Source organism: Lepisma saccharinum, chromosome 19, assembly GCF_977018435.1.
Source record: "Lepisma saccharinum chromosome 19, izLepSacc3.1, whole genome shotgun sequence".
Taxonomy (NCBI): Eukaryota; Metazoa; Arthropoda; class Insecta; order Zygentoma; family Lepismatidae; genus Lepisma; species Lepisma saccharinum.
The window spans coordinates 14,928,367-14,954,814 of NC_139247.1; the positions used below are offsets into that span (position 1 = coordinate 14,928,367).

The following is a 26,448-nucleotide window of genomic DNA, read 5'->3' on the forward strand; positions in this document are numbered from 1 at the left end:
CCAGCTGTCTCACTGTCACCATGTTATACCATGGGAGCAATCCCCAGCTAACCTCAAAGCTCGACCAAACATTCTCCCAGCTAATATTTTCCACTTCAAGCGCCCGGATAGAGAGGGAAAGAATTGAGCGCCAAAAACCACAACCCAGAGAATTTGGTCACCCACCGCTGGCAACCCTGACGGGAAGAGAACGGAATGCAAAGTCATGGTCACTTCTTGCTCGCGTTGACCACAATTCCCCTCCTCCTTGATCTCGATTGCTGGACACAGATTCTCACGAAGCCCTTCGCCTCTTCTTCTACCTCATCCCATTCACCACAGGCCCTACCCGACATGCTCCACTAACACAGGGTGCTTCTGGGCCGGTCCACCTTTGGTGCGCTCTAGATAACCTTTCCTTATCAATGGGCAGTTCGTATATAATCGCCGAGACCGACTTGGAGGCCGGCATTCGCATATTGAACATCGGTGTGGAACAGTGTTGTTTCAATAGGAGTGAGTTCTGAGAAATCCTGGTGGGTGCGTTAGTGTAGGAGAACCATACCATGTTCATCGCTGGCAAGATGCGTTCTTTTGGACTGTTGCTCTGTGCGGTGGCAATGTCCACAGCTCTCCCGCCAGACTCTCTGAAGATTCCAGAGGACAGTCAGAGAGACGGACGGTCGGTCGAATCGTACCAGAATGGAGGAAAGTTGATCTTCAAACCGACATCCGCCAGTGACATCATGAAGAAGGTTATCGCCAAAGGTTGCTCCGAGAGCTACACGTTCACCTGCTTGAAGCTGGACGCCATCAATTTCTTGGACAGGATCTCGGAGCAGGACTCGTACGAGATCTTGTACAATGTGATGGTCGTGAAGTCCGGCGACAATGTCACAGAGGGGAGGTCATCGGACAAGCTTCCTCAGGAGCTGCTCTCTTCTTTGGCCAGAGACGCATCGGACAGCGAGGACCGTCTCAATGAGTTCCTCTTGGGGAAGCTGAGCCACTACCTCACAACGCACGCTATCAAGATTCCACTCCTGGAGGAAAATGCAGTCGAGACACCGAAAGGATTTGGCGACAAAGGAGGCAAAGGAGGGGGTTTTGAAGGTAAGCCAATTTGCTTAGACTTTAGAATTATATCATAATCCTCACTTTTGGCCAGTGGCGGATCCGGAAGTTAGTCAAATTTCAGTTGGGTACTTCACCTAACCGAGAATCAATCCTAACCTACAATTCTACTGTTTTACATGAACAATACCGTACTGCAAACAGGAAGCAAGCTGATTCCCATATTTTAGAGATTAGAATATTGTCTTGCAAAAATAATGGTCCAAAAATGGAATAGATGGTTGTCAATTGATTGATTGAATTGGTTTATTTTACTTCGCTGTTCTTCCACTTTTGGCTAAGCGTGTTATGCAAAATGGGGAAACGGTCGACAGAAGGTGGTTGCTGTACTTGAAGAGGAAAGATAAGATTTCCTGTTTTTTTTATATTATTATTATTTGGTGTTTTAAGTCCATTTTATGCACAGTAAGGCTAATCGGGACTGGACCACTATGAACCTCCACCGGGTATCAAACCCGGGACCCCTTGATTACAACGACGCTATAACTGCGCCATCGAGGAGGCGTTCTGTATTTGTTGTAAGCTGTATGAGAAGAAGGATGGGGGCATGCTGGCAAATGAAGGCTGTGGTGATTGAAGGCATTTAAGCTTATCGACTACAAAACCATGAAATATCAGAAAGTCAAATTCAATGCCTTAAAAAATGTACCGAATGTGAATTTAGACTGCAGATGTACATAGTGCGTTTACTGGCAGAAAAAAAATACATATCAACAACAAGGGTAAATTTACAATACATGGCTGCGAACACACAGGATAACATATTTTTTTTTCTAGGGCTTGTATCGCTAAAACAAGATCTCAATAAGCAGTCATTAAGTTGGTGGCCAAATTTTAAATTTTATTAGTGCTAAACGGCGAAACTGCAAACGCGCGCTCGTGCTTAACAATAGATAATAATTACACAATTTTAATAACCAGGTTGGCGCTAGAGAAGAATTTAACGAGAAATGGATATTTTAACATTACATAACACAAATGCCTCGCGGATATAGTTCGCACAGGACCTCGTGTTCCCTAACGGCGACCCTGCATAAAGTGAACTTAAAGCACCCTCTCAAACAATCAAACTTAACGATGAGATGAGAAGTAGTGATTAAACAAAGCAAAAAATAATCTTATTCTCCCAAGGATCTCGGGTTCGATCCTGTTTTAAGGTATATTTCGGATCCAAGTTTAAACTATAGATCCAATTCCGATCAGCCTATAATGAGCATAAAGTGAAGTTTAATCAAACTTTAAATAGTATTTTTGAGGCTGTTAAACTTGGTGATAAAAGACATTTGAGTCTTCACAATGTTAGACACAATAACATATCCGGAAACTTGGCAGTTGGGAGGGACCATCGCCCCTATCGCCCTTCCGTAGATTCGCACCTGCTTTTATCTCTGCCTCCTTCCGTCGTCTTCACCATTTTTCTTTCATCTTCGCATCTTCACTACAGTTGCCCACATTCATCAGTAGTTGGACTACATCTTCATCGCGAACGTATGATTTATGAATGTACGGATCATCTTGAAATTCTTAGTGTATTCATTCCGAGTATATGCAGTGTAGTATTTGAAACTTTCTCAGTGGGAAATGACCCCAGTCACATCTTTCAAGGCATTGCATGAAATGACTCCCCACTCCCCCGAGTGCTAGAAATCTGATACTCGATAGAGAAGCCCACATATCCAAAATAATTTGTTTGAATTTTTGATTTAAGTCCACTTTACGCACAGATAGGCTAATCGGAATTGGACCTACAGTTTAAAGCGGGATCCAAACACCGTGCCTCCACCGGGTATCGAACCGGGACCCTTGATCACAAGACGACGTTATCAGTATGCCATTGTAGAGGCCTTGCATGTCCAAAGGAGATTTACTCATTATTTACCCCTAAAACACACAAGAAGTTTCTTTGTTAACTTAAAGACCGAAAGACTTTGCTTGTGTTGTTTCCAAATACATTACGCCGACTTCAATGGCGGAGTTGTTAGATAAGAGCGCTAGGACGCCAGAGATTCCGAATTCGAATCCGAGCCTGTGCATGGGTGTTCCTAGCGAGTGTCCCTTCATAGATTTCATCATGTCATTACTAGACCTCGAATTTTAGGTTTGTAACCTATTTTTTCCCTTTGCAGGTAAATAAGAAATAACAAGTTATTTCCAAGCGTTTCATAAAAAAACGCAACAATTGGCAAAGTTTTATAGTACCTAAAATAACCTATTTTGTTTGTTAGAACCTACTTTAGGTTTATGTGCCTAAATTAAACTTATTTTTAGGTTATTATATATATACAGGGTGATTGGTAATTCGACCTATTCCTGGAAAGGGGTAATACTAAAGCACATTTGCAACAAATTTGACCCTATGCACCGGGGGTTGGAAATCAATGGGTTTCGAGTTATTGCAGTTTGTAGATTTTCGTGACATATTCCGACTTGCGACCAAAAAACTACTAATTGTGAAAAAATTACTACACCCTGGTCACTTAATCGACACGTTGCTAACAGCTAACGAATGAGTGACTACTGGAAAAAAAATCATGCCCAAAATTCCCATACCCACAGAAAGAAACAGTCATTGGAGCACACGTCATGAAGAAATTTGGAAGTTATCGTTTAAATCGAAGAGGATTATTAAAAAAAATGGTAACACACTTAGCGTAAAAATTACGGGAAAAACTTCCTCGTTTCATAAGCTCTCCAGAAAGATACAAATATTGTCAACTGGCACACGGGTTGGGGAAAAATCTGAATAAAAATCGGAGAAGGCGCGTTGTAGACATCTTTGTAAAGTGAAAAGAAGTTGTCGGTTGTGAGGAATAAAGGAACGAAAATGAGTGAAGTAATAATGTTGTTTACCATTCTCATGATTCCAGCTTGTCAGAATTAACTGTTACAAAAACTACAAATCCTGTTCAAATTCCCTCCCCCGGTTACGTATGCAAGCAATAATTCTTTCTTATTTAGTTAAAATATTGTATTTGTGCGTTTTCAATTTGGCAAATATTTATGATGTCATAAACAACTACTGTCAGATAGAAAATAAACTAATCTTAATGTGCCAGGACCTGGCAATATTTAAGAAATTGATAGATATATCAACAAGCAAGAAATACCGTAGCAACTAGGAAAGATAGTGGAAAAGATGTCTTGAAAAATTAATTGCTGTTCAGTGTGTGTTTCCAAGAATAAGCCTTGTATAAAGGTGAAACAGTGAGCGTGTTTGGTGCGACATATCGGAGCATTCGAGAAACTGGATCGGTTCAACGACGCCATGGCGATGCAGGCAGACCCCGGTTTGGTGACGAAACTGTGACTGGCGTGTTAGAAACATGTTTTCCCTCCCTTTCAGTCTATGATGTCTTTCAAAGTTCTAATCAAAACAAAATCTCATGCGTCACTGTTATTTGCACACAGTGACGGCGATTAAAGGAGGTAGTTCCCCCCTAATTTTTGCCCCATACTATGGACTCTTAATGCTAAGCTTTTAGAACCTAAAAATCCAATGGCTAGTCGTTACTCAAACTTATCTTCCAAATCACCCAAAAATGACAGAAAAGCGAAGTAAAATAAAGCAAATTGATCAATCAAGACATTTTAACTACAACATATTTCCTTAACTGCAGTTTAACTTTGTGGTGCCTATTATTGAGTGTACACAATGAACATAGATAATGCTATTGTCTAAACCTCCTTTTCCGAAAAAAAACAACTTGTAAAACATTAAACCATGCAAAACCACGGGCGGAAAATAAAGTAAAATTTATTGGGAACTTCTTTGGGAAACATGGAAATTCATTTCAGAAGTAAACATTTTGTGTAACATGATTATTTTCTTCATTGAAGTCCAGTGCGGTACTTTTCTGTCATCCGACAGCCTCATGACATGTGTTAATCATTTTAATTATTTGTATATTTTCGATAAAATATATTTTCTTCAATCTCACATACACAATATTTTCATTATTTTCTCTCTATGGAATTCTTACAGAACATCTAATAAATTTCATTTGTATTGGACATAATTTTAGGTTGTTTTTTTAAAAATAACAAATCTCTACTCCCTATCTTATTAAATTATTTACCATCCTATTGAAATGTGATTTGTAATGGAATTCTACGAAGTATTAAATATCATGACTCTTCTCCACATCATGTAGAGTAGATAAGAAGTAGTTACGTTATATTTGCCATTCCCCTCACTTTCGTTTCTGTTTGAAAGTTTCCATATCAAGTGATTGATTGATTGAATTTCAAATTTTCGGTACAAATTTTTTGCACCCGTCACATGATACGGGATCCAGCCCCTTACCTTATCTAAAATGTAACTAAGAACACAACTGTATTTTTTTTAAAAAAAAATATTTATTTATTTAAATACATGACAGTACATGCAAATGCCCATTTACAGTGTCATGTATTATCACATTGAGTATGCAATCAGTAGAATCGATAAGGTTGTCACGTTCCCCGGTTTAGTTTCTATGGATCTACTTACTTTTATTCCTCAACGGCAAGCATGAGACTTATCAGCTTACTTTGAAGCCCTCAGGTTGTAGACTGGGGACAATTTTCGAAAATTCTGACTGTAAGAAGCATTTTTGAGGAAAAGCGGGCAAACAACATTTTCTGAATGTATTTGTTGTGCTGATTACGAATATTTTGTTTGCCACTCTCGATTTTGGTGTTATATGCTTCAAATCGCTAAAAAAACAAAATGGCGGCCATACGAAATGCGTTCCTATTAACATTTGAGGGAGCAGAAAGAAAATAGTGATCTTGGTGTCAAACATTATGTTTTTGGGTATGTTGAATCCAAATATTATGTTTTCTAATCTGAAATTTTAAGCTATGTGCTCCAAATCGCTAAAAAAACAAAATGGCGGCCATACGAAATGAGTTCCTATTAACTTTTGAAGGAGCAGAAACAAAATAGTGATCTTGGTGTCAAATATTATATTTTTGGGTATGCTGAATTCAAATATTATGTTTTCTAATCTGAAATTTTAAGCTATGTGCTCCAAATCGCTAAAAAACAAAATGGCGGCAATACGAAATGAGTTCCTATTAAGTTTTGAAGGAGCAGAAACAAAATAGTGATCTTGGTGTCAAACATTATTTTTTTGGGTATGCTGAATCCAAATATTATGTTTTCTAATTTGAAATTTTAAGCTGTTTGTTCCAAATCGCTAAAAAAACAAAATGGCGGCTACGTGCATAAATGCAATGTTTCGTATCCATACATTTGAACTAGGAATAAAACAGTGTAACAGGAGGTTTTTAATACAGAAAAAAGTATAGAACATTGCTAAAGTAAAGATGCAAAATAATAATATTATTCAAAGCATAAGACCATATTGGAATATTAACAGTACCAGTGTATGATAAATCCGCACGTTATCCTTATTCAACCTTATTTTGTCTACAAAAATAGTATTACATTTTTCTAGTCACGGATATTCATGCACTCCTTAGTGCCAGTATCTGCACATTTGCAAGCTGCAGAACATTCAAGCTGGCCTTTCCTGCATGAACATGTAGCGGATATACAACCACCCAAACATCCACAGGTGACAATGTCGTAGCAGGGTTGTGGAATTGGTGGCAGCGATTGAAGTTTTGGAACGAGCTGTCCATCAACCATTTTTCATCTCAAGATAGTAGGTGGTGGTAACACAGGTTTTGGTATGACCGACTGCCTCCACACCATGGCTTGATAGTGGGCCCGTTGTACATGTAACCGTAGAGCATCGGTAGTGTGTGTGTGTGTGTGTGGGGGGGGGGGGCAGTGCTTGTGGTGTTTTTCCTTTGCTGAACAGCTTTACTCTGGCTTCATCACAGTTACTTGCCTCCGGTACACCATACAACTTGCATATGAACTTCTCTGCCTTGCGTGCTGTTTCAAGATTTAGAATATCATTATTATTAGTGTTAAATATTTTCCATGCTGTCTTACTACTGATCCCAGCAATGTAAGATACTGTGTCGCATCCTGTTATGGCGTGGAATGGGATGAGAGTTTCGAAGACAGGATCCGTAAATGAAATCTTCCGCCTGACTTCATGTACTGGAATGTTTTTTTTTTTTTTTTATGTTCCTGCTCGCAACCACAATTTCGTACATCTAATCTTGTGAAATAACGCTACCAATTGCACTAATACATCTGCATCACGTGCTGAGACAACAATGTTATCAGCACCAGAATGAAGACAGTGAAGTACAATGCGCGTGTCCGCCTCTTCGTGGTTTGCCTGCAATCCTTCAATAGACAAATCACGATTGTTTGTTCGTACGTCATCCTCCTTGTGAAATCCACCGGAAACCACAAATATTTTGTCTTCAGGAGCATTGTTGATCAAATGATTAGAGAGAAAACAGGCCAAATCTTTTTTATTCTCTGAGTTAGCAAGAAAGTCACTGAATTTGTTAGGGATTAGCACGGATTACTCTCCTTACTAAATGAGCATGTTTCAAGCGCCTATCCCTTGTTCCAGCCTTCATTGAAGTTGCGTTATACCGATCAAAGGTGACATCAATCCTCTTAAAGCTTCTTCCCATAGAAACAACAAGGTTAAGGAATACATTTGCCAGTTCACCAAAGTTTAAAAACTCCTGCAGGCTTTCCAAGTGCAACAACTAATGCTTGACCATCTATTATAAGGCATGACGCAGATGGAATTGATATATCAGGTGGACAAATTACATCCTTGGTCATCACATCAGCTAGAATGGCTTTGTTTCCTGTTCTCAGACTTCCGTTTGTGTTGGCAAGGGAGATTGGAATTGGCATTAGTTAATGACACAAAATGCGATTTAGATCCACATTACGACCTGCCTCAAAGGCAGTTACGAGGCGCTGGAAAATATTCCTGTCAGTTTTCAAAATGGTTTCCTTACCACTTACTACCAATTTAACTTCATAGAGGGACTTAAAGGTCTTTGCATTTGACTTATGTAGAGGATCACTTAACTTGTGTGTGACTTTTAATAGGGGCCATCATCCTTTCCTTCACGAAGGTGTCTAGCTTTATTTGGCCCAGTCTTTCAGCTTTGAGGAGAGTATCTTGAATATCTGAAGTAGCTAAATCCTTTGTTTGTGGCAATGTTCTGGAGGAACTGATAAGAAACATCTTAAGATGATGGCTCACAGGTGAAGGTCTTTTCAAATTTATAAGTGGATACATGGTTCTATGTTTCTATAATTTTGAAATAGAGTAAAAAAGAAAAAAAATAGATTATAGGTTTAGTCATTTTTGTGGTTCTTTTGTTTAAAAAAGAGGAAAAAACTACAACAATTTTCAAAAATGTCAGATATGAAAACATAATATTTGGATTCAGCATACCCAAAAACATAATGTTTGACACCAAGATCACTATTTTCTTTCTGCTCCTTCAAAAGTTATTTGGAGCTCATTGCGTATGGCCGCCATTTTGTTTTTAAGCGATTTGGAGCACATACCTTAAAATTTCAGATTAGAAAACATAATATTGGGAATCAGCATACCCAAAAAAATAATGTTTGACACCAAGATCACTATTTTGTTTCTGCTCCTTCAAAAGTTATTAGGACCTCATTTCGTATTGCCGCCATTTTGTTTTTTAGCGATTTGGAGCAAATAGCTTAAAATTTCAGATTAGAAAACATAATATAGGAATCAGCATACCCAAAAACATAATGTTTGACACCAAGATCACTATTTTGTTTCTGCTCCTTCAAAAGTTAATAGGAACTCATTTCGTATGGCCGCCATTTTGTTTTTTAGCGATTTGAAGCACATAACATCAAAATCGAGAGTGGCAAACAAAATATTCGTAATCAGCACATCAATTACATTCAGAAAATGTTGTTTGCCCGCTTTTCCTCAAAAATGCTTCCTACACTTTTTACAGCCACATTTCTGAGAATTTGCACCAGGCTATTGTGGGAAATCAGATAAGGACATGCTTACGTAAACCTTACTAATCCTCGCACACCAAAAATATATTTAGATGTCTGTTAATGTTAATATATTACACTTGCATTCGCAATTAAACTCCTTATTACACACAAAATTGTATTAAGATCATAATAGTTCTTGACTACACAAATTAACACATTCACATTTCCAAAATCACTTCCATTATTCCAGCAACATTCATCATATCTCTCACCTCACAACCCACAATCAAATGTTTTAAGGTTAGTCCATAACCATAACAGACTACCCAATTGAACAAAACAAATTACGTCATCATAGACAATTAACATATTAAACATATTAAACACTTAAAATGATACAATAAGTGGGTGTGTATCAAGGTACAGTAATATGTTAAAATGTGTTAAAATGATATAGAAAATCAATATAAAAATTAATATGAGAAAGTAATATGAAAAAGGAATAGAAAGTAGCAAACTGATAAGTGAGGTTAAATCTTACACAGGATATGACAAGAATAGTAAACAAAACAACCAAAGAAATGACATATGAGCCACGCATTACATATACATAATGAAGTATAGAAGAAATGATAGTAACTAGCAAAAACTGGTCCTTAGCATTAATTCTTTCACATGAACAAACCAGGTATGTACGTACATAGAAAATGACCGAACTGCTAAATAACGTCAAATCTTCTTTTGAAAATAAGTTTCAATTTCCCTTTTGAACTTTCATAAGCTTTGGAAGATGTCCACCGTATCATATGATTTTGCAATTTCGTTATACAACCTACACTTTTCAGACTAAAATATTCCAACTTCACATAAATGGGCTGTAAAGGAGCACTCAGCACAAACAAGGACAAAACACAGGACAACACACACACACACAGTCTTACCAAGATTACACTGGCCGGAGGTTAGTCTGCAAAATGTAGTCCAAGGAAATGAAGTTGACAATAGGATCACCCTTTACAGCCTCTCATATGAAATGAAATTGAAAGAATTATCATTTAAATTCACTTTTAAATTCCTGTAACAGTTTTTTTGGACGATACAGATCTTTGTCAGATAGTGTGGATTGTCACGTGTTACACAACGTGGCAAGTCGTTCCATACTCTGAAAATATAAGAAAAAAGTGGGTGGTGATGATTTATAAGAGAATTGATAAGCATGAAACATTGATGCACGCCTATATACTCGTATATACACAGTGTGGTCCATTCATAATGAAAATTATCTCGAAAAAGCGAACAAAAGATCAAAAATGTTGGAAAAATATATGGAGCAAGAATGCACATAACGGGAGAGAAGGGGAGAAAGCGAGTTGTCGGAGCAAACCAGTGCGCGCTGCTGTAAACGTCTGATAGCTGCACTCACTTCCCCTGTCATGAATTCATTAGTGGAGCACTCTCGAGTCACCACATGCGCAGAGACGTTGTCGTTCGCTATCTCCGGAGATTCCCGAGGCAGAGCATTTAGTAAAAATATAATGCTGGAGGGGAGTTATAAGATGGTGCTACTGGTTATGTCGTAGATGACATCACTGTCTGTGAAATTATATCAACCAACTTTGATTTTGCACATAGGAACCCCCTTTGTATTACAGAATAAAATTCCACTCAGAACACAAGAAATTTTTACCCGGAACATTTCTGAGAAAAAATGCATTTTGCAGAAGTTACAAGCGATTGTTGACAGTAATACCACTGCTACGATTGCCAATCCGATGTCATATATACAGGGTGTCTCATAAGTAATAGCGCAAACTGGCACAGGTGAAAGTACACGATAATAGAAGCAAGAAAACCTCAGTAAACATGGGTCTGCAAACGAGCAGCTTCCCAGATAATCGCGAATGTGTGATGAAAAGCCGCCACTGACTTCATTGTTTGTAAGCGTCGTCCTAGTTGGCAAAGTGCTAATAATGTGTGCGAATGTGTGGTTACAAGACGTCATTGATTGCATTTTATAAACACCGAGTGCTTTACTCCTTGCGCGGTCCTCTATGTTTACAAAACAGAACATTTCCGAGAGGTGGCGTTGTAATCAAACAGAACACTTCCGAGAGGTGGCGTTGCAATCAAACAGAACATTTCCTAGAGGTGACGTTATATGGATACAATCAGTACACAGTCTAATCGTACTGTGGGAGTCACGTCAGTTGTGCTGGTCTGCGTAGTGAAAATGGAACCTTACAGCTTGTATCCACACATTATTAGCATTTTACCAACTAGGACGACGTTAACAAACAATGAAGTCAGTGGCGGCTTGTAACCACACATTCGCGATTATATCGAAAACGGCTCGTTTGCAGACCCATGTTTACAGAGACTTTTTTGCTTCTATTATCGTGTACCTTCACCTGTGTGAGTTTGCGCTATTACTTATGAGACACCCTGTATGCATCGTACAAAATAAAAATTTCTGAGCAGAAGGTATTCACTCAAGAAGAGACGTAAAATAAGAAAATTTGCTTCATCGTAGATGGTTCTGATTTAATTCAATTAAAAATAAATGAATTTGGAGCCACACGTAAGACGATCTTGCCGCCTATTTCGTAATCGTACTTTACGCACTGTTGTAAATCAATAGAAATTATCTTGAAGAATGTGAATGTCATGAATCATTCCATTTCATGTTTTGGAACTATTTTTATTATATATATATATATATATATATATATATATATATATATATATATATATATATATATATATATATTTATATATATTGTTTTAAATGGCAGAGTTAAGACCGTACAAAGTCTTTCCTTCCACTCAACCATATACAGTAAATTATACATTATTATATTAAACACAATGTACATTTAGTCTTTTCACATATGTCCACAAACACACACTAGAAAGAAATCAAAGAATAAGTGTTGCATATAACATACACTAAATGAAATAACATAACACAGTAATAAAAATAAAAAGAAGTGCGGAAATATTTGCTACCTTGTAAATCAAAATAAGTAATAACATAATGTTTACGTCGGGATTGTTACGAGATTGGATTGTTTTCAATTGAATTGATTGTTTAAATAACTGTGGTTACATGTAAGTAAACATTAAATAATTGAAAATGTTACGACAGGACCACTAGGCAGCATGTGACGGAACATTAACATGAAGTGACTCTACGATTACAGAACTTGACAACCATTAGTACATGCATTAAGCGTGAAATATCCGCAGTAACATTTTGGATAATAAAAAACAAATTTAAAAAAAAAATCACAAAAATTTGGAACTGATGTATTTGTTTCGGTATTGGTAAATTATTAAAATTGCAAGTTAACTTATTTTGCCTACTTCTTGCTATTTTAAATTAATGATTACTTTTACTACATCAATAGAACATTAATCATAATATATATTAGCCTACATTTCATTTTGTTTATACGACATAATGTGTCGCTATATTTGACGTCGGGTAGGTGAGCGGAGCAGTAGCATAATTACTATTATCAATTACCTATAATTACTGAAAGTGCATTTTTTTCAAAAAGTTTCATAATTTTTGTAGAATTTGATTCTGCAATAAAGAAGGGGTTCCAATTTGAAAAATGAAGTTGATATCGATTTCTCCGACAATAACGCCATCTACAACATAATCGATATTTCTCCTGTAGAATTTCTTTTCCCGTACTGTGTGTATTTTATGGGACTGCATTTACTCCACACTTAACCTACATACGTACTGCTAAATGTACAACACACTTTTAAATCATGTTCAAGGAAACAATTACCTCACAATGTAAGAAATGACGAACAGTTCATCAATAACTTCCTTACTTCTTTACATGGACCAATATACTTTTTGATTTTGTTTCTTTTCCTTTGCTTATTTCTGCAACTTTTAGCTAATTTGCGAAGATGGAGATGAGTGATGATATGATGAAATTGGTGAATGGACACTCACAAGCATCCATTCTCAAACCGGGTTTGGAACCCGCGACTCCTGGCGTCGTAGCGCGATGTGCTAACCACTCCTATGTAGGGCTGTGTGTTGTCGATATTATGTGCTGAGTGCCCCTTTACAGCCTCAGCTTTTAATATAGGCAAGGAGATTTTAGTATTCAGAGAAAGTACAGTTTTAGTTCTTGTTAAGTAATGAATGAATGAATGAATTAGTTTTAAATATTGAGTAAGGATGTTTTTAACTTATGTTTTATTTTCATACTATCTGATTACCCGGTGTTGCACGTGTATTTATTTATCCCAATCTTCTATTAGACATGAAAATAATGATTCTAACTATAGTGTAAAATGTAACTAATTTTATTTACAGGTATTTAAAAATATAAGTGCAGTATACAAATTATAAAGTAAAATCTTTTACAAATTCTATATAATATTAATTTAACTCAAAACTTGATTATAAACAATATTTTTTAGTTTCACCTCCAGGAGCAAGAATAAATAAATTGAACGGCATTAAGTGTGTCACTATTCATCTTAGTGACCCCGAAAGCTATGCATTCCACACTAATATCGGTTGTTTTCGATTATTTTTACATGTAACCCCTTCCCACCCCCAGCCCTAGGAGTACCAGGGGTGTCTTACCCCCACTGTATTTCTTTCCAGATTGTAAGTCATATGTGTCCCAAGTTTGTTTGAAATTGCTCGAGGCGTTCGAGAGTTAGGTCATTTTTGACATTTTACTTTTCACCCCCTCTCACCCCCCCTCCATGCCGATAGGTGATGAAGTTGAAGTTGAACGGCATTGGGAATGTCACTATTCATCTTAGCGACCCCGAAAACTATGGATTCCACACTAATATCGATCGTTATCGATTATTTTTACACGTCACCTCCTTCCCCCCACTAGGGGTGCCAGGGGTGTCTTACCCCCACAGTATTCCTTTCGACATTGCAAGTGATACGTGTTCCAAGTTTGGTTGAAATCGCTCCAGGCGTTCGAGAGTTATCCCAGAACAAACACACACATATACACACATACATCCATTTTTATATTTTCTCTGATTTCAGAACTGTCCTAAGTTTTGGTTTAGTTAAGGGGTTTATCCCAGTATTGTGTGAAAGGTAAAAATAGCTCTCTCTGCCCATGATATCAAAATAAATCAATCAATCCACTGATTCACGATCACTTTACACGAAACGAAGGAACCAACTGAACCTTTGGCAGCCGAAAGGGCGATTTTTTTAAAAAAAATTCTCTTCATTCGAAAAACCGATGTGATATTCCGAAATATGAAAAATTACTTACTTAGAATTACTTCTAGAGCATTGACGTGAATTTTCGAGCACTTTGCTTTCGCTGTTATTTAGATATTCTCAAAAGGTACGCGATTACGTAAGTTTATTAAACTATTGATAATATCTAGATAACGGTGAAAGCAAACTACACGAAAATTCAAGTCAATACTCTAGATGGAATTCTAAGCGTATATAATTTTTCGTATTTTGGAATATCACAGCGTTTTTTTTTAATGAAGAGCAAAATTTGAAAAAAATCGCTCTTTCGGCTGCCAAAGGTCCTTAAGGCTGGCAGTGCATGAAGTACTTTTGTGGGAGTCACAAGAAGACACTGCTTCCTGTGAATTTTTATTAATTAGTTGTGACAACACACCTCTATAACATTTATACTCGAAATATTCTCTTTAACAGTATTCATGTTACAAGATCAGGTTGCGCTACTTTTCAAACATACTATACTAAAATCCCATTCGTGCATTTTTCATCTTCCAAAGATTATAAATATATTTAATCTGAACAAAACATTTCAGTGTTAAGAAAAACTTTTCTTCAAAATTGCATTAAGTTACATAAATTAAGCCTAGGTATTATACTTAATTCTAAGGCAATGTAATGTTATTAGGAACACCGTGAACTGAGAAACCTATCGATATGTATGGAATTACTTAAGTTAAATTAGGTGTACAAATTAATTCTCGGCCTTTTTTAAAGAAAGAGAATGCTCATTAAAAATATATCCTTACATTTTATTTTTTACACATTTGCCATCAATCGGGTAGCTGGCGAATTTTCTGGCAATAGAACAACTGCGATTTACAGTGTATAATCTCAACAAGGTTTGTGAAGTGGGGATCCACTAGATAGTGGCTGCAGGGACTGGAACAGGCGGTACTCTGAAGGGGCCAGGTCAGGGCAATAAGACGAATGAGGCAGAACTTTCCAACCCAATGAATAGGGCGTCTCTCTACGTAGTTCCCTTGTCGTGTGCGGTCTAGAGTTATCATGCAGAAATATCACCTGCCTAGTCCCACTCTGACGGTAAATGATGTTTTCCTCGTAATTTCGTTACTCAAGCGAATTAGGGGTACGTCAAGTATCTCAGCCATATTCGTTGAGCAGACAGGTCATTTACTTGACACTGCGTGCTCATTGATCAAAATATCAGGGCCTTTGAGTAATCTGTGATCAATGTGGCCGCGTCGAGTGGACAAAATGTTAGTGTTTGAAAACAAATTTATTTTGGCTTTGGGCGATTGTTAATGTGGACAAAACTGTCGAAATGTTCATTTTCATTATTTGGGATAAACAAGACTTTCATTTTAATACATTTACAAAAACTGGAATATTACATAACTTTCTGTTACTTGAACTTCCTCTGTAATTACACCATATCGCAAGCTGTTAATCAAAAATATTTCCTCATTGGCCGCCAACCCGCCATCCTAATACAGATTTCCTCTTCTTCCCTTTGCCTCACGAGATCGGAACACAAAACAATGTATTATGTGGCTCAAAGTTGTGATAAACAAGGTTTAAGTTCGCTCAACGACCAAGTGAGCAGCGCTCGCCGAGCAACGCCGATTTGGCCATCAAGTAGCTGAGCGATACTTGACGCGCTCCAGTTTACGTTGGATTTTCGATCAACAGTTTCTCCAATTATTCATTCTCCATTTCTTTTGGCTATCCAGGGCGCTGCTCGTCTTCCAGATTGAAATTCCCCTCCTGGAATCTTTGAAACCACTTCTTACAGGTGCTGCATGATACGACGTCTTCGCCCAAGGCCGAGCCAATCATTTCCTTCGCCTCAGCGGTACTTCACTTCAGTTGATGTGCAAAAAAGGATGCAGTGCCTGACGTGCTGTATCTAGAACGATATCGTGCTCACTGTAGTTCTAGTCCACTCTTACGGCGGGCGCTCTACTTGCTAGAGAGGGAAGTGGAGAACGAGGAATTCGCCGCAGACCAACCAGACAACAGCGGTGGTTCCGAGAGTTACGACGTGGCGGGTGGAAGTACTCCGCACACCTCGTTCTACAGGTTGCTGTGTTTCTTATCGCGCTGGATTCGTCGCTTCCCCGCTCCCCACATCTCTTACCAGCATGTAGAGCGACCGCCGTAAGAGTAGACAAGAGCTATAGTTAGAACTGTCCTTGATATATTTCTTTAAACTATATGTTTTTTCTTTTAGCGACTCGAAAGCTATTTAATTCACGTAGACAATACTGTAATATTTTTGGTATGTGATTCAAGAACCAAATTGATTCAGTACTTTTTCTCATTTTCTTCTTCAGGTGGACGTAAAAAGGACAAGGGAGGAATGGGCATGATGATGATGATGGGGATGATGAAGGCGATGATGGGCGCCATGGCCATGGCCGGAGTGGCCGCCCTGGCCGGCAAAGCCCTGATGGTGGGCCTCATGGCCCTCACGCTGGCAGCAGTGGCGGGTCTCAAGAGCCTTTCCTCCGGGGGCGGCAAGGGCTCCGTCACCTATGAAATCGTCAGCAAGCCTCACTACACGCACTCGCACCACCAGACGCACTCGCACGAGTTCGCACACGGGCACAGCGGCCACGGAGGAGGAGGAGGTGGAGGATACGGTGATTCCTACGGAAGGAGTCTGAAGGACGTTGACGCCCACACCATGGCATTCGGAGGTCAAATGCCCGAGTACGCACCTCAGGGTAGCCGGTAACGTTGGCTCTTTGTGAGAATTGCGAGGGAAGTAAAGGTAAGTGGTACACACAACGGCAAAATAAATTGTGCGCGAATTGCCCATCACCATTTTCATTCGCCCTTATTTTCAAAAATTGATAATCATGAATTGAAATAAAACCGTCAATTAGCAGGATTGAAAATAGTGATGGACAATTTCCCTTCTATATCTTTGCGGTTGACTGTACAGATATGTTGAGCAGTGGCGTATCATTTGATAACTCTTTGGGGGTGGTAAAATAGTAATACTCCCGCAATAGGCCTGAAATATTTCTCAATAACTTCATAATTTCTATGAAAAGCATCTTCGCTATCAGGTGTGAAAGAGTGGACTTGGGTCCACAATGAAATAGTTCAAGCGCATGCGCATCATCTTCTACTCAGTGTTCATGAAAAACTGAATGAATTAATTATTTGATGTATTTAACTTCGCATTAATGCCACTTTTGGCTTATTGCGAAGATGAAGATGAATGGTGAATAGATGAAGGGACAATCACAAACACATACGGACTGGACACAGCCCAAGTCCAACAGAGGATTATACTGGCCATGGGTCCAGACGCCAGAGCCTCGCTGTTCTGCCAAATACAGTTCGGAGCGTACTACGTGGACGTGAGGTTGACATTTGAATGTCGTGAGAAAGGATCACTCCTAAAAACCCCTACATGAGAAATTATCAGAATTATTTGTAACAACAAGAATCACACACATTCAGAGTGGATAAGGAGAGAGATTGAGGGAAATGAAGAGGAATAAGAGAAAAAAGAAAGAAAGGAAAATATAGAGAAACGTGGAAGAAGGAAAGAGAAACAAAACGAAAAGATGAAAAAGCGAAAAATAAATAGAGAAAGAGAGAGAGAGAAGCAGACAAAGGTAGAAAACGGGATCGAGAAACAGACGAAGAAAGAGAGGGATAGAAGCAGACAAAGGTAGGAAACGGAAGATCGAGAAAAAAAGAAAGAGAGAGAGAGAAGCAGACAAAGGTAGAAAACGGGAGATCGAGAAACAAAGAAAGAAAGAGAGAGAGAGAGAGAGAGAGAGAGAAGCAGACAATGGTACAAAACGGGAGATCGAGAAACAGAGAGAGAGAGAGAGAGAGAGAGAGAGAGAGAGAGAGAGAGAGAGAGAGAGAGAGAGAGAGAGAGAGGAGAGAGAGAGAGAGAGAGAGAGAAGCAGACATAGGTAGGAAACGGAAGATCGAGAAACAAAGAAAGAAAGAGAGGGAGAAGCAGACAAAGGTAGAAAACGGAAGATCGAGAAACAAAGAAAGAGAGGAAGAGAGAGAGATAAAACGAAGAAAAAATAAAAACAAAGAAAGTTATGAAAAATCGAGAAAGAAAAAGGTTGGCAGAGGAGCATATAAAGATGGAGAGAAACAAAGAGATCGAGAAAGAAAAAGAAAGAGGGAAGAAGGTGAGAATATAATAGAACAAGATAAGAAATACAAAACTGAGGAGGAAAGTGAGAAAGAAACAGAAAACAGAGAGAATGATTAAGAAACACGAATAAAGAGAAACGATAGAAAATAGAACAAGAAAGAGAGACAGAGGAACAGAGGAAGAGAGCAAGACAGCAACAGAGATAGGTAGAAGGAGAGAGTTTAGTCAACGACAAAGGTAGTAGTAGGTTAATTGTCCATCACTATTTTCATTCCCTTGTATTCTACTTCCTGTGTTGTTTTAAAATATGGAATTTTGTTGATGTGATGCAGATATTGTTCTCTGCTTATTGACGTATTTTATTGACAATCACACTGTGGAAACAGACTGAAAATTATGATGGACAATTCGCCTGCTGTTTCTTTTGCCTTTGGGTGTACAAAGAAGATAACAAATTTCGAAGAGGTCAAGAACCTGACAGAATGAGAGAAAGTTAGCATCTGTTGGCAGCATGGTCGTCGGGAGGGGAGGTCGAACGGGTCGGTGGAGCCCCCTAGAAATTGACATCGTTCATTTAAAGATACAAGAAAGCCAAAGGTTTGTTACTCTTATTGTTAAGAACAGAAATAAAGTTCATTTAGTTAGTATTCGAACACAATAATCAAAGTAAAAATGCATTGAATCGAAAACATTGAGTGAAAAATACAGGAACACGGTTATCTTCTACCATTTCATCCAAAGAACAAATGGTTCCACAGTTTAAAAAAAATTCTAATAATTACAGTTGTAGGTGAGAAATCACACAACAAACTTTATGAAACACAATTCCCTAACATTTAAAGCCTTTTCTTGAACGAGACGTGCAAAAGTTAATATCAAAATGCATTTCAGATACTAACTGCATAAATTGTAAAATAAATAATGGAAAATAGTTGTTTTGTTATTCACTCGTTTGGTGGATAGAGTCTCCCCATTTATATAATAATAATAATTATTATTATTATTTCGAATACAATTTAATTTTGTTAGTTCATAATATTTATTATTGTATAATAATATTTATAACCGTGGTAATAATACTTATTATTTCTCTACCATTCAACTTTTATCATTTGCCAGACGCCCCCTGCATAAATCTCTGGCGACGCCGCGAAATGTTCCAATATTGTCACTGAAATGACACTTACTTGTTAGTCTACATATGGTTTTAGTACTTTTTACATGTAAAATATTTCTAAATTTGAAATATGTGTTTATTTTAACTTAAGGCAAGCAACCTAACCACACTAACTGCAAGTGTTAGATAGGCCTACATTCTAACTTGGGGTGTGAGGGGGGGGGGGGTGCGGAAAAATCTTGAAAAACTAAGGGTGCAGTGAAACGAAAAAGTTTGGGAACACCATGTCGACATTCTCTGGCGATACAACTTCGGTGTAGATCGAATCCTTTTTCATCACACAAACTTTTCGCAATTTTTAGAGTATTGTGATGTGGTTGCACTTTTCACTTTGCATCGCGTTGCCAAAAGGGGTTACTTTTTCATTATTTTAACAATTTACAACGTATTGTGCACACCCATCAAATAAGAGATCTTTTAAAATTTTCGAAGATATGTTGAATATCAGTGTTTGGTATTAACAGCAACAAGTGCAAGAACATTTTATATTTATGTTCTAGCTAATCAGATTTGTAACTTAATTCGTATTTATAATTTATAAAGGACGTTTATTTATTAATAATCTGAGCAGTGTTTTGCTAAATGATGATGTGTTAGTGCCATGAATTACAGTAATTACTAATTATACGTCATCAGTTGTTCACGAGACCACACTATTTTGAAATTGCTAAAAGTCGGTCGTGGGTGAACTGGTTGAGTTAATTCGATTTTTGTTATTTAGAGTCACTCATTTACCACTTCTGGCTAATTGCGATGATGAGTATGAGTGATGATAAGATGAAATTGAAGAAAGGGACACTCACAAAGAACACCCATGCTCAGGCAGGGATTCGAAGCCGAAACCCCAGGCGTCGTAGCGCACTGTGCTAACCACTCCGCCACGAAGGTGGGCTGGTGTCCTCGTCTGCTCGGTCAGCAGCTGACTCTCTAGTCTGTGGGTATCATTTAACAGATTCTTGACTCAAATTACAAACCCTTTGACCAATATAACAGGAATCTTACCGGATGTAATAAATTGTCTTTTATGGGACACAGATAGTCTTTGGTATATCTTCCGTGAGTTCTTTGTTATTTATATTAACAATGGAGTTCTGTAACAATAGAGCGTTTGAATCGTGCACGTTGTTTCCTTGGAAACAATTGTTGTCAAAGGTCAAATACATCATTTGAGGAAAACTTTAGATGCAGCGCCGAAATTGCAAACCGACGGACACATCATAACTTCTATGAAGTCATTATGAACGTCTGCAGGATTTTTACCAGGGAGGGGCAAGTAAGGAATTTTTTCCCGGGGGAGGTGAGCAAACGAGGCTTATTTTCACCCGTAATAGCGTTCCCCCTTCAAAACATCCCCTTCAGCTTGAAGTTATGTTTCTGCAACTCCCTCATAATAATTAATATATATTACTGTGGCTGAATTGAAATTATGTGCGTGCCTCCTCTTCCGGACGTCCATGGAAGTCATCATTGATTACAGTGTGGAAATGCAATTACATATAATGGCGTGCTGTGCTAGCCACCCCACCACCGCGGTCAGCATGAGGAAACCCGATAATCATACCTAATACGTTACTTTCTAACACCAATACTACAAGGGTAAAATTCTAGCTGACGGAATGATATCAGAAGCGTCTCTTTTAGGCTGACTAGGCTACTTACGGAGATAGAACAGAAGTAATAAATATGTGATTAATTATGATTATTGTCTTGTGGTCCCTGATTTGGATATTTAATCACAAAACATGAACCAGGAAGATTAACCTACTACCCCTTTCTTAGCAGCTTGTTCTCAATTCGAGTAGGCCCTACTACATGATGGTGATCTGGCCCATATCTTGAAATCAACATACGTCATTTTCTGATATAGTACCAGCACGTGCAAATAATATTCTGCTTTTCAATGTTATCACGCAATGAAAAGTAGGCATAATTAAAGTTCAGTCAAAAAATCCTCGCTACAACAAATGCAACTTCATTTCAAATATTTTAAAAGTACCTCGTAACAAAAAAACAAAAAAAAAACACATTAATTTAATTCAGGTTTTTATATTGTAACTGGTTACTAAAGCTAAAGTTCTGCATTATTTGCATAGCTTTAATAGAATTTCAAATAGAAGTGAAGATTTTTATACGTTCTATTTTTTTTCGACACCATCTGTTCGATATAATTTACATTGTGCTAAACTAAAGTTACACCAAATAATTACGTAGTTCCTCATGTTTCATTAAACATTGGGTTTCTTTCAGGTGGCTAAAATATCTTTTTCTAAGAAGATACATGTCTGGAAAATTTGTCTCTGAAGAAGAGCATGAAGCAGAAGAAAGTGGAATAGACGCATCAGACTATTTATAATATTTATTTTAATTCGACTCGACGATTTTACAGAACGTGAATTCCATTTCGAAGATATTGACTTTGACATAGATTTGCAGTGACTTGATTCTATCAAAATAATTTCTGTGCCAGTTCTATAAATACCAATTGAATTATCTTTTTAATGAGATTTTCATTTACTTTGTTTCGTATTTTATGTTCGATGTGGCCAAAGTTTTCATTCAGTTTCAGTGTAATATTCAGCCATTTAAAAATATTCTACATATCTAATAATAGAAAAATGTCAACTTTAAAAATAAATGTATCATTAAATATTTTATGTAATATCTACTTTTAAACATATTTACATAAATATCCTTAACGTGGTTGCTTATGTAGCCTATATATATATATATATATATATATGGTAAATTGCATCTATGTCCTCCACGTGTGGATTATAATATAATACCAAAGTACATTATAGCAATTTCTCTAATATGTGAGATTCTTATACGAATGAATAACGATTATGTTTAATTATAATTAATTACATTCTGGCCACCTTTGATTGCATTAAATAATATATATATATACTTTTAAGTTATTAAATGTGCATACAAGTATACAAAATTTTTCATTGTCAAAGGCAAGAAAACTGTGCTATTATTAATGCCATAACTAAAAAGAAATGTTCAAAAGTCATTGTATTTGAAAATATGTTCATTTCTATAATGTAGTAAATGTCAATGCTTACATTAAACCGCTTCTTATTTATGTGATAACATACACAACTGAATGATAGTGTTTCTTCACAAATGTTTCATGGCATAATTTGTTCTTGCGCTTACTACTGGTAAAGAAAACTGTATTCAGACAACTACAATTTCATACTAACAGACAGTTACAAGACTTTTACGATCTTAAATACTATACAATTTGAATCTTAGGACGACCACAATACTTGTACTTATGTTATTGCACATATTCACAGACACAAATTCGAATTGACCAGTTTACCTATGATTTACTTTCAACAATCTAATGTTTACGTTCCAAACTTGTACAGAGTCTAAAAATGTTTACTTCAGTGACAAATAAGAATATTTATGTTCTCTAACATTGATCCATTCTTTTACTTTGTATGTGATGTAGACTACATTTAATTAAGAGACCAGACATAATAGAACTCTCATTTTTATATAGAATAGAATACATTAAAAGGTTTTATAAACCTCATTATTTGTTACCATTTTACTAAGAATTTTGCTAGAATTTTGTAAATAATTATTTTTTGTAGCATTCTATACAAAACAAAGACTGGTTTATTAATACTCACGACAATTATGACTCACTGAATATTTATTAGTGTACTTTACTAACATTGTAAAATGTATGATTTGTATGATCTGTTTTGATTTTATTTATTAACATTTTTAAGACAACTGTAATTTTAGTTTAAATTAAATAAAATCACTTTTTTAACTAAAAACAGAATTCTTGTTCATTTTTATCTTAATTTATTTCATGTTTCTTTTGTATTTAAGAATTAAATTTGTTGTTATTATTGTCAATTATAGATGAAGATTGTAGAAAACGTTATCATCAGAATCAATGTTTAAACAAACTTTTTAATGATTTACAACCCAAAAGAGTCCGTCACTGTACAACTGTAGCTTTTATCCCCTTAAAAGCTGTTATAAATTTATCCAACTTATTTTTATATATCGCAGTCAATGAGCAATTTGTGATCCCTTGATTATAACACCCTTAGCCACACAATATTTATAGAACCAAAGGAAGAGGATAGAAGTATCCAGAGGGGGGATTTCCCCTACCCCCTTACATGTTCCACTCTGGCTAACAGCACAGAAACAAACAGTTAAAAGGTAAGCTTTCTGTAGGAGGTAATGACACGATGAATTCTCTTGCTTAATCAAGAAATTAATGGAGTTCCACACGCACAAAAGCACGTAATTATCGTTCGTTACTTCATTACTTAGCAGTCATGTCTGAAGAATTGTCTCCCTTGCGATATTCATTATGTTTGGATATTCTTTTGTTGTTTTGGAATTTGCTTCCTCAACAATCATCTTTGGTGGTATACTGTTTACCTTAGGGTACACATCTGACGACATAGTACGTGTCGATCCTTTACCCGTTGTTCTAAAACACTAACCAACTGTATTGAAAGTCGGTCTCTGTAGCCATAGGCGTGCCCGCGGGGGGATGGAAAGGAGACATAACCCCCCTCACCGAAGCATAGACGTCCGCAGATTTCTTCCACGGAGGGGCAAGCGAGGTTTTTTCCAGATGGGTAAACGAGGCATATTACCACGATAATAGTGTTGCCTCCTCAAGAACACGACTTCCATTTGTAATTATCGCCTTCCTGTAACCCCATTATAATAATTATTTTAAATTTCTGTGAAAGAAATATATACATTTAGGTCAGTGGCGTATACTAAGTCCAAGATCTGGGGGTCTGACTATGTCACGTGGTCCTAGGCTATGAATAGAGATACATTTACCAACTCCTAAGAAATCAGGTTGCCAACTCCTAAGAAATCATTGCTAATTCATAAGAATTCAGGTTGCCAACTCATAAGAAATCAGGTTGCCAACTCATAAGAAATCAGGTTGCCAACTCATAAGAATTCCGGTTGCCAACTCATAAGAAATCAGGTTGCCAACTCCAGAATCAGCATCATCATCTCAATGATATGAATAATATTATTTACAATTTCTGATCGATTTTTCTCCTGTATTTTATTCTCTAGACTTCAGGCTTCGCAGGTAACCTAGATAGTCTAGAATATACGCTCCTGATTTAGGTTGACATTCGTTTTCTACTTTAAATGCGAGAAACTCCCAGAGCTGCGGCCGCAACATTCTACACGCGAGCGTTGCACTTTGTACGGCTGCACTCATCTATCTAATTTTACCTGTGGAAATGTACTAGAGTCACTCGGGGGAATATGCCCATTGGGGTTAAATGCCCACCCCCTCATATCTCGCGCAACGTTAATGTTATGGCTCTTGTTTGAGAGCGCAGCAGGTTTGGAGCTTGTGAGAAGAATCTGAAGCCATCCAGGATTAATTTCATGAGGTAAGAAGACCATTTTTGACGTAATAATTTTTTGGACGTTGCTGTATTAACAGTGTGCAATAATATTCCCAAGAGAGAAAGAAACTGAATTGTATTTGGTGTAAAGATCAAGAGTCAGGGAAACATATCTGCAGAGTGAAACTGTCCCATGGTGCTCAGAGTTTCCAACCCAGTCATTCAATTTTCTGCTTGTAGCTGTGGGGTGATATGCCCACAGAAATTAAGTACAATATGCGCATGGGCATTATTATGATAAGAAAGGACCACAATGTGACTGGATCCAGTGTATTTGTTGTAGTATGTGGATGAACGAAATATGTATAAAATTCACGTCCATGTGTCCAAAGGGCAATGCAATTTCTCACAAATGTAAACAGCAAAAGAGGCTATTGTAAATTCAAAGTAAATGTTGTTAGAAACGCTATACTTGTCTGTACAAATGCTGTTCTGTTTACGAAACAAACGTTAATAATCTTCCAGTTATTATTTTCCTTTAAATATGTCGTGTCAAGTATTACAACAATTGTTTCTTGTATTGGGCATTTTACCCCTAATGGGTGGGCATTTTACCCTGAACACGGGATGATTTGCCCAAATTAACGTTCATCTGTTTATTTTTCTATGGTTCTTTTGCTGTAAGACTTACAGTAATATAAACTTATAGGTAACTATAACAAAACATAAAGCTTTCATTTGACATCCTTTTCCTTGCGACACTCCTTCATTTCGCGAAGCTATAAACCGCCAAAAATAAAAGTTGGGCGTATTCCCCCGAGTGACTCTATACCAAATCAGTTCTGGTTTACCAGAATAGAAAATTAACAGAAACCAAATCATTAGAATTTTTCTCATCATTATTATCATGGTTAAACATATATCGCACATTTCAAAGTATAATCCTATGCAATACATTCAATTCTCCTATAATTATTCACGAATCGAAAAGAAAATAATATCAAGAAGCATATAAATAACTCATCATAACTAATTCTTCACTTATATCTTTTTACTAACTTCTAATTAATTATATAATACTAATCAAAATTAAACTCTATTAACTAACCTATCATTAATCATATTATATTAACAAAATTAATATAATTACCGTTCTGGCTCCCAGAATGGGTTAACATAAATTCAAATGTGTAAAATCTCACAAGCAATATTATAATACCATGTTTTTATTATTATTATTATTGTATTTTATATTGTATATTTTGAATAATAAACAGAAAAGAAAAGAAAAAAACAGTTTAAATTCTGAGAAACCGACGTCCTGGTTTATTTAAAGGCACCAGGACAATAACCGCATACCCTCGAATGTACGGGTGGCTTACTTAGGGGGTTCCCCCTTTTTTATAAGGTTTTATCCAAAGCTTTGGTTCTCATTTTTTAATGTTGATTGATTTGTTGATTAATTGATTTGGTTAGCATTTCTGCCACGTTTGGTTACTCTCGAAGATGAGGATGAATGATGACGTGATGAATTTGATGAAA

At 37.0% G+C, this 26,448-nt stretch overlaps 1 protein-coding gene across 1 annotated transcript; it reads left to right on the plus strand.

Moving 5' to 3' along the window:
* The first annotated feature begins 463 nt into the window (after positions 1-463).
* On the plus strand, positions 464-23,219 carry LOC146003077 (uncharacterized). Its single transcript, XM_083141247.1, has 3 exons — positions 464-1,092; positions 16,547-16,986; positions 21,776-23,219. The coding sequence occupies exons 1-2, from the start codon at positions 546-548 to the stop codon at positions 16,948-16,950; spliced, it is 951 nt and encodes a 316-aa protein (XP_082997373.1). The 5' UTR covers positions 464-545; the 3' UTR covers positions 16,951-16,986; positions 21,776-23,219.
* Positions 23,220-26,448: the final 3,229 nt, after the last annotated feature.

What these genes read in the sequence shown, in the direction of transcription:
- LOC146003077 (XM_083141247.1), top strand. Translation starts at nt 546, where the DNA reads ATGTTCATCGCTGGCAAGATGCGTTCTTTTGGACTGTTGCTCTGTGCG. An exon ending in CAAAGGAGGGGGTTTTGAAG is followed by an intron (nt 1,093 to 16,546) that starts GTAAGCCAATTT and finishes TTTCTTCTTCAG; the next exon opens with GTGGACGTAAAAAGGACAAG.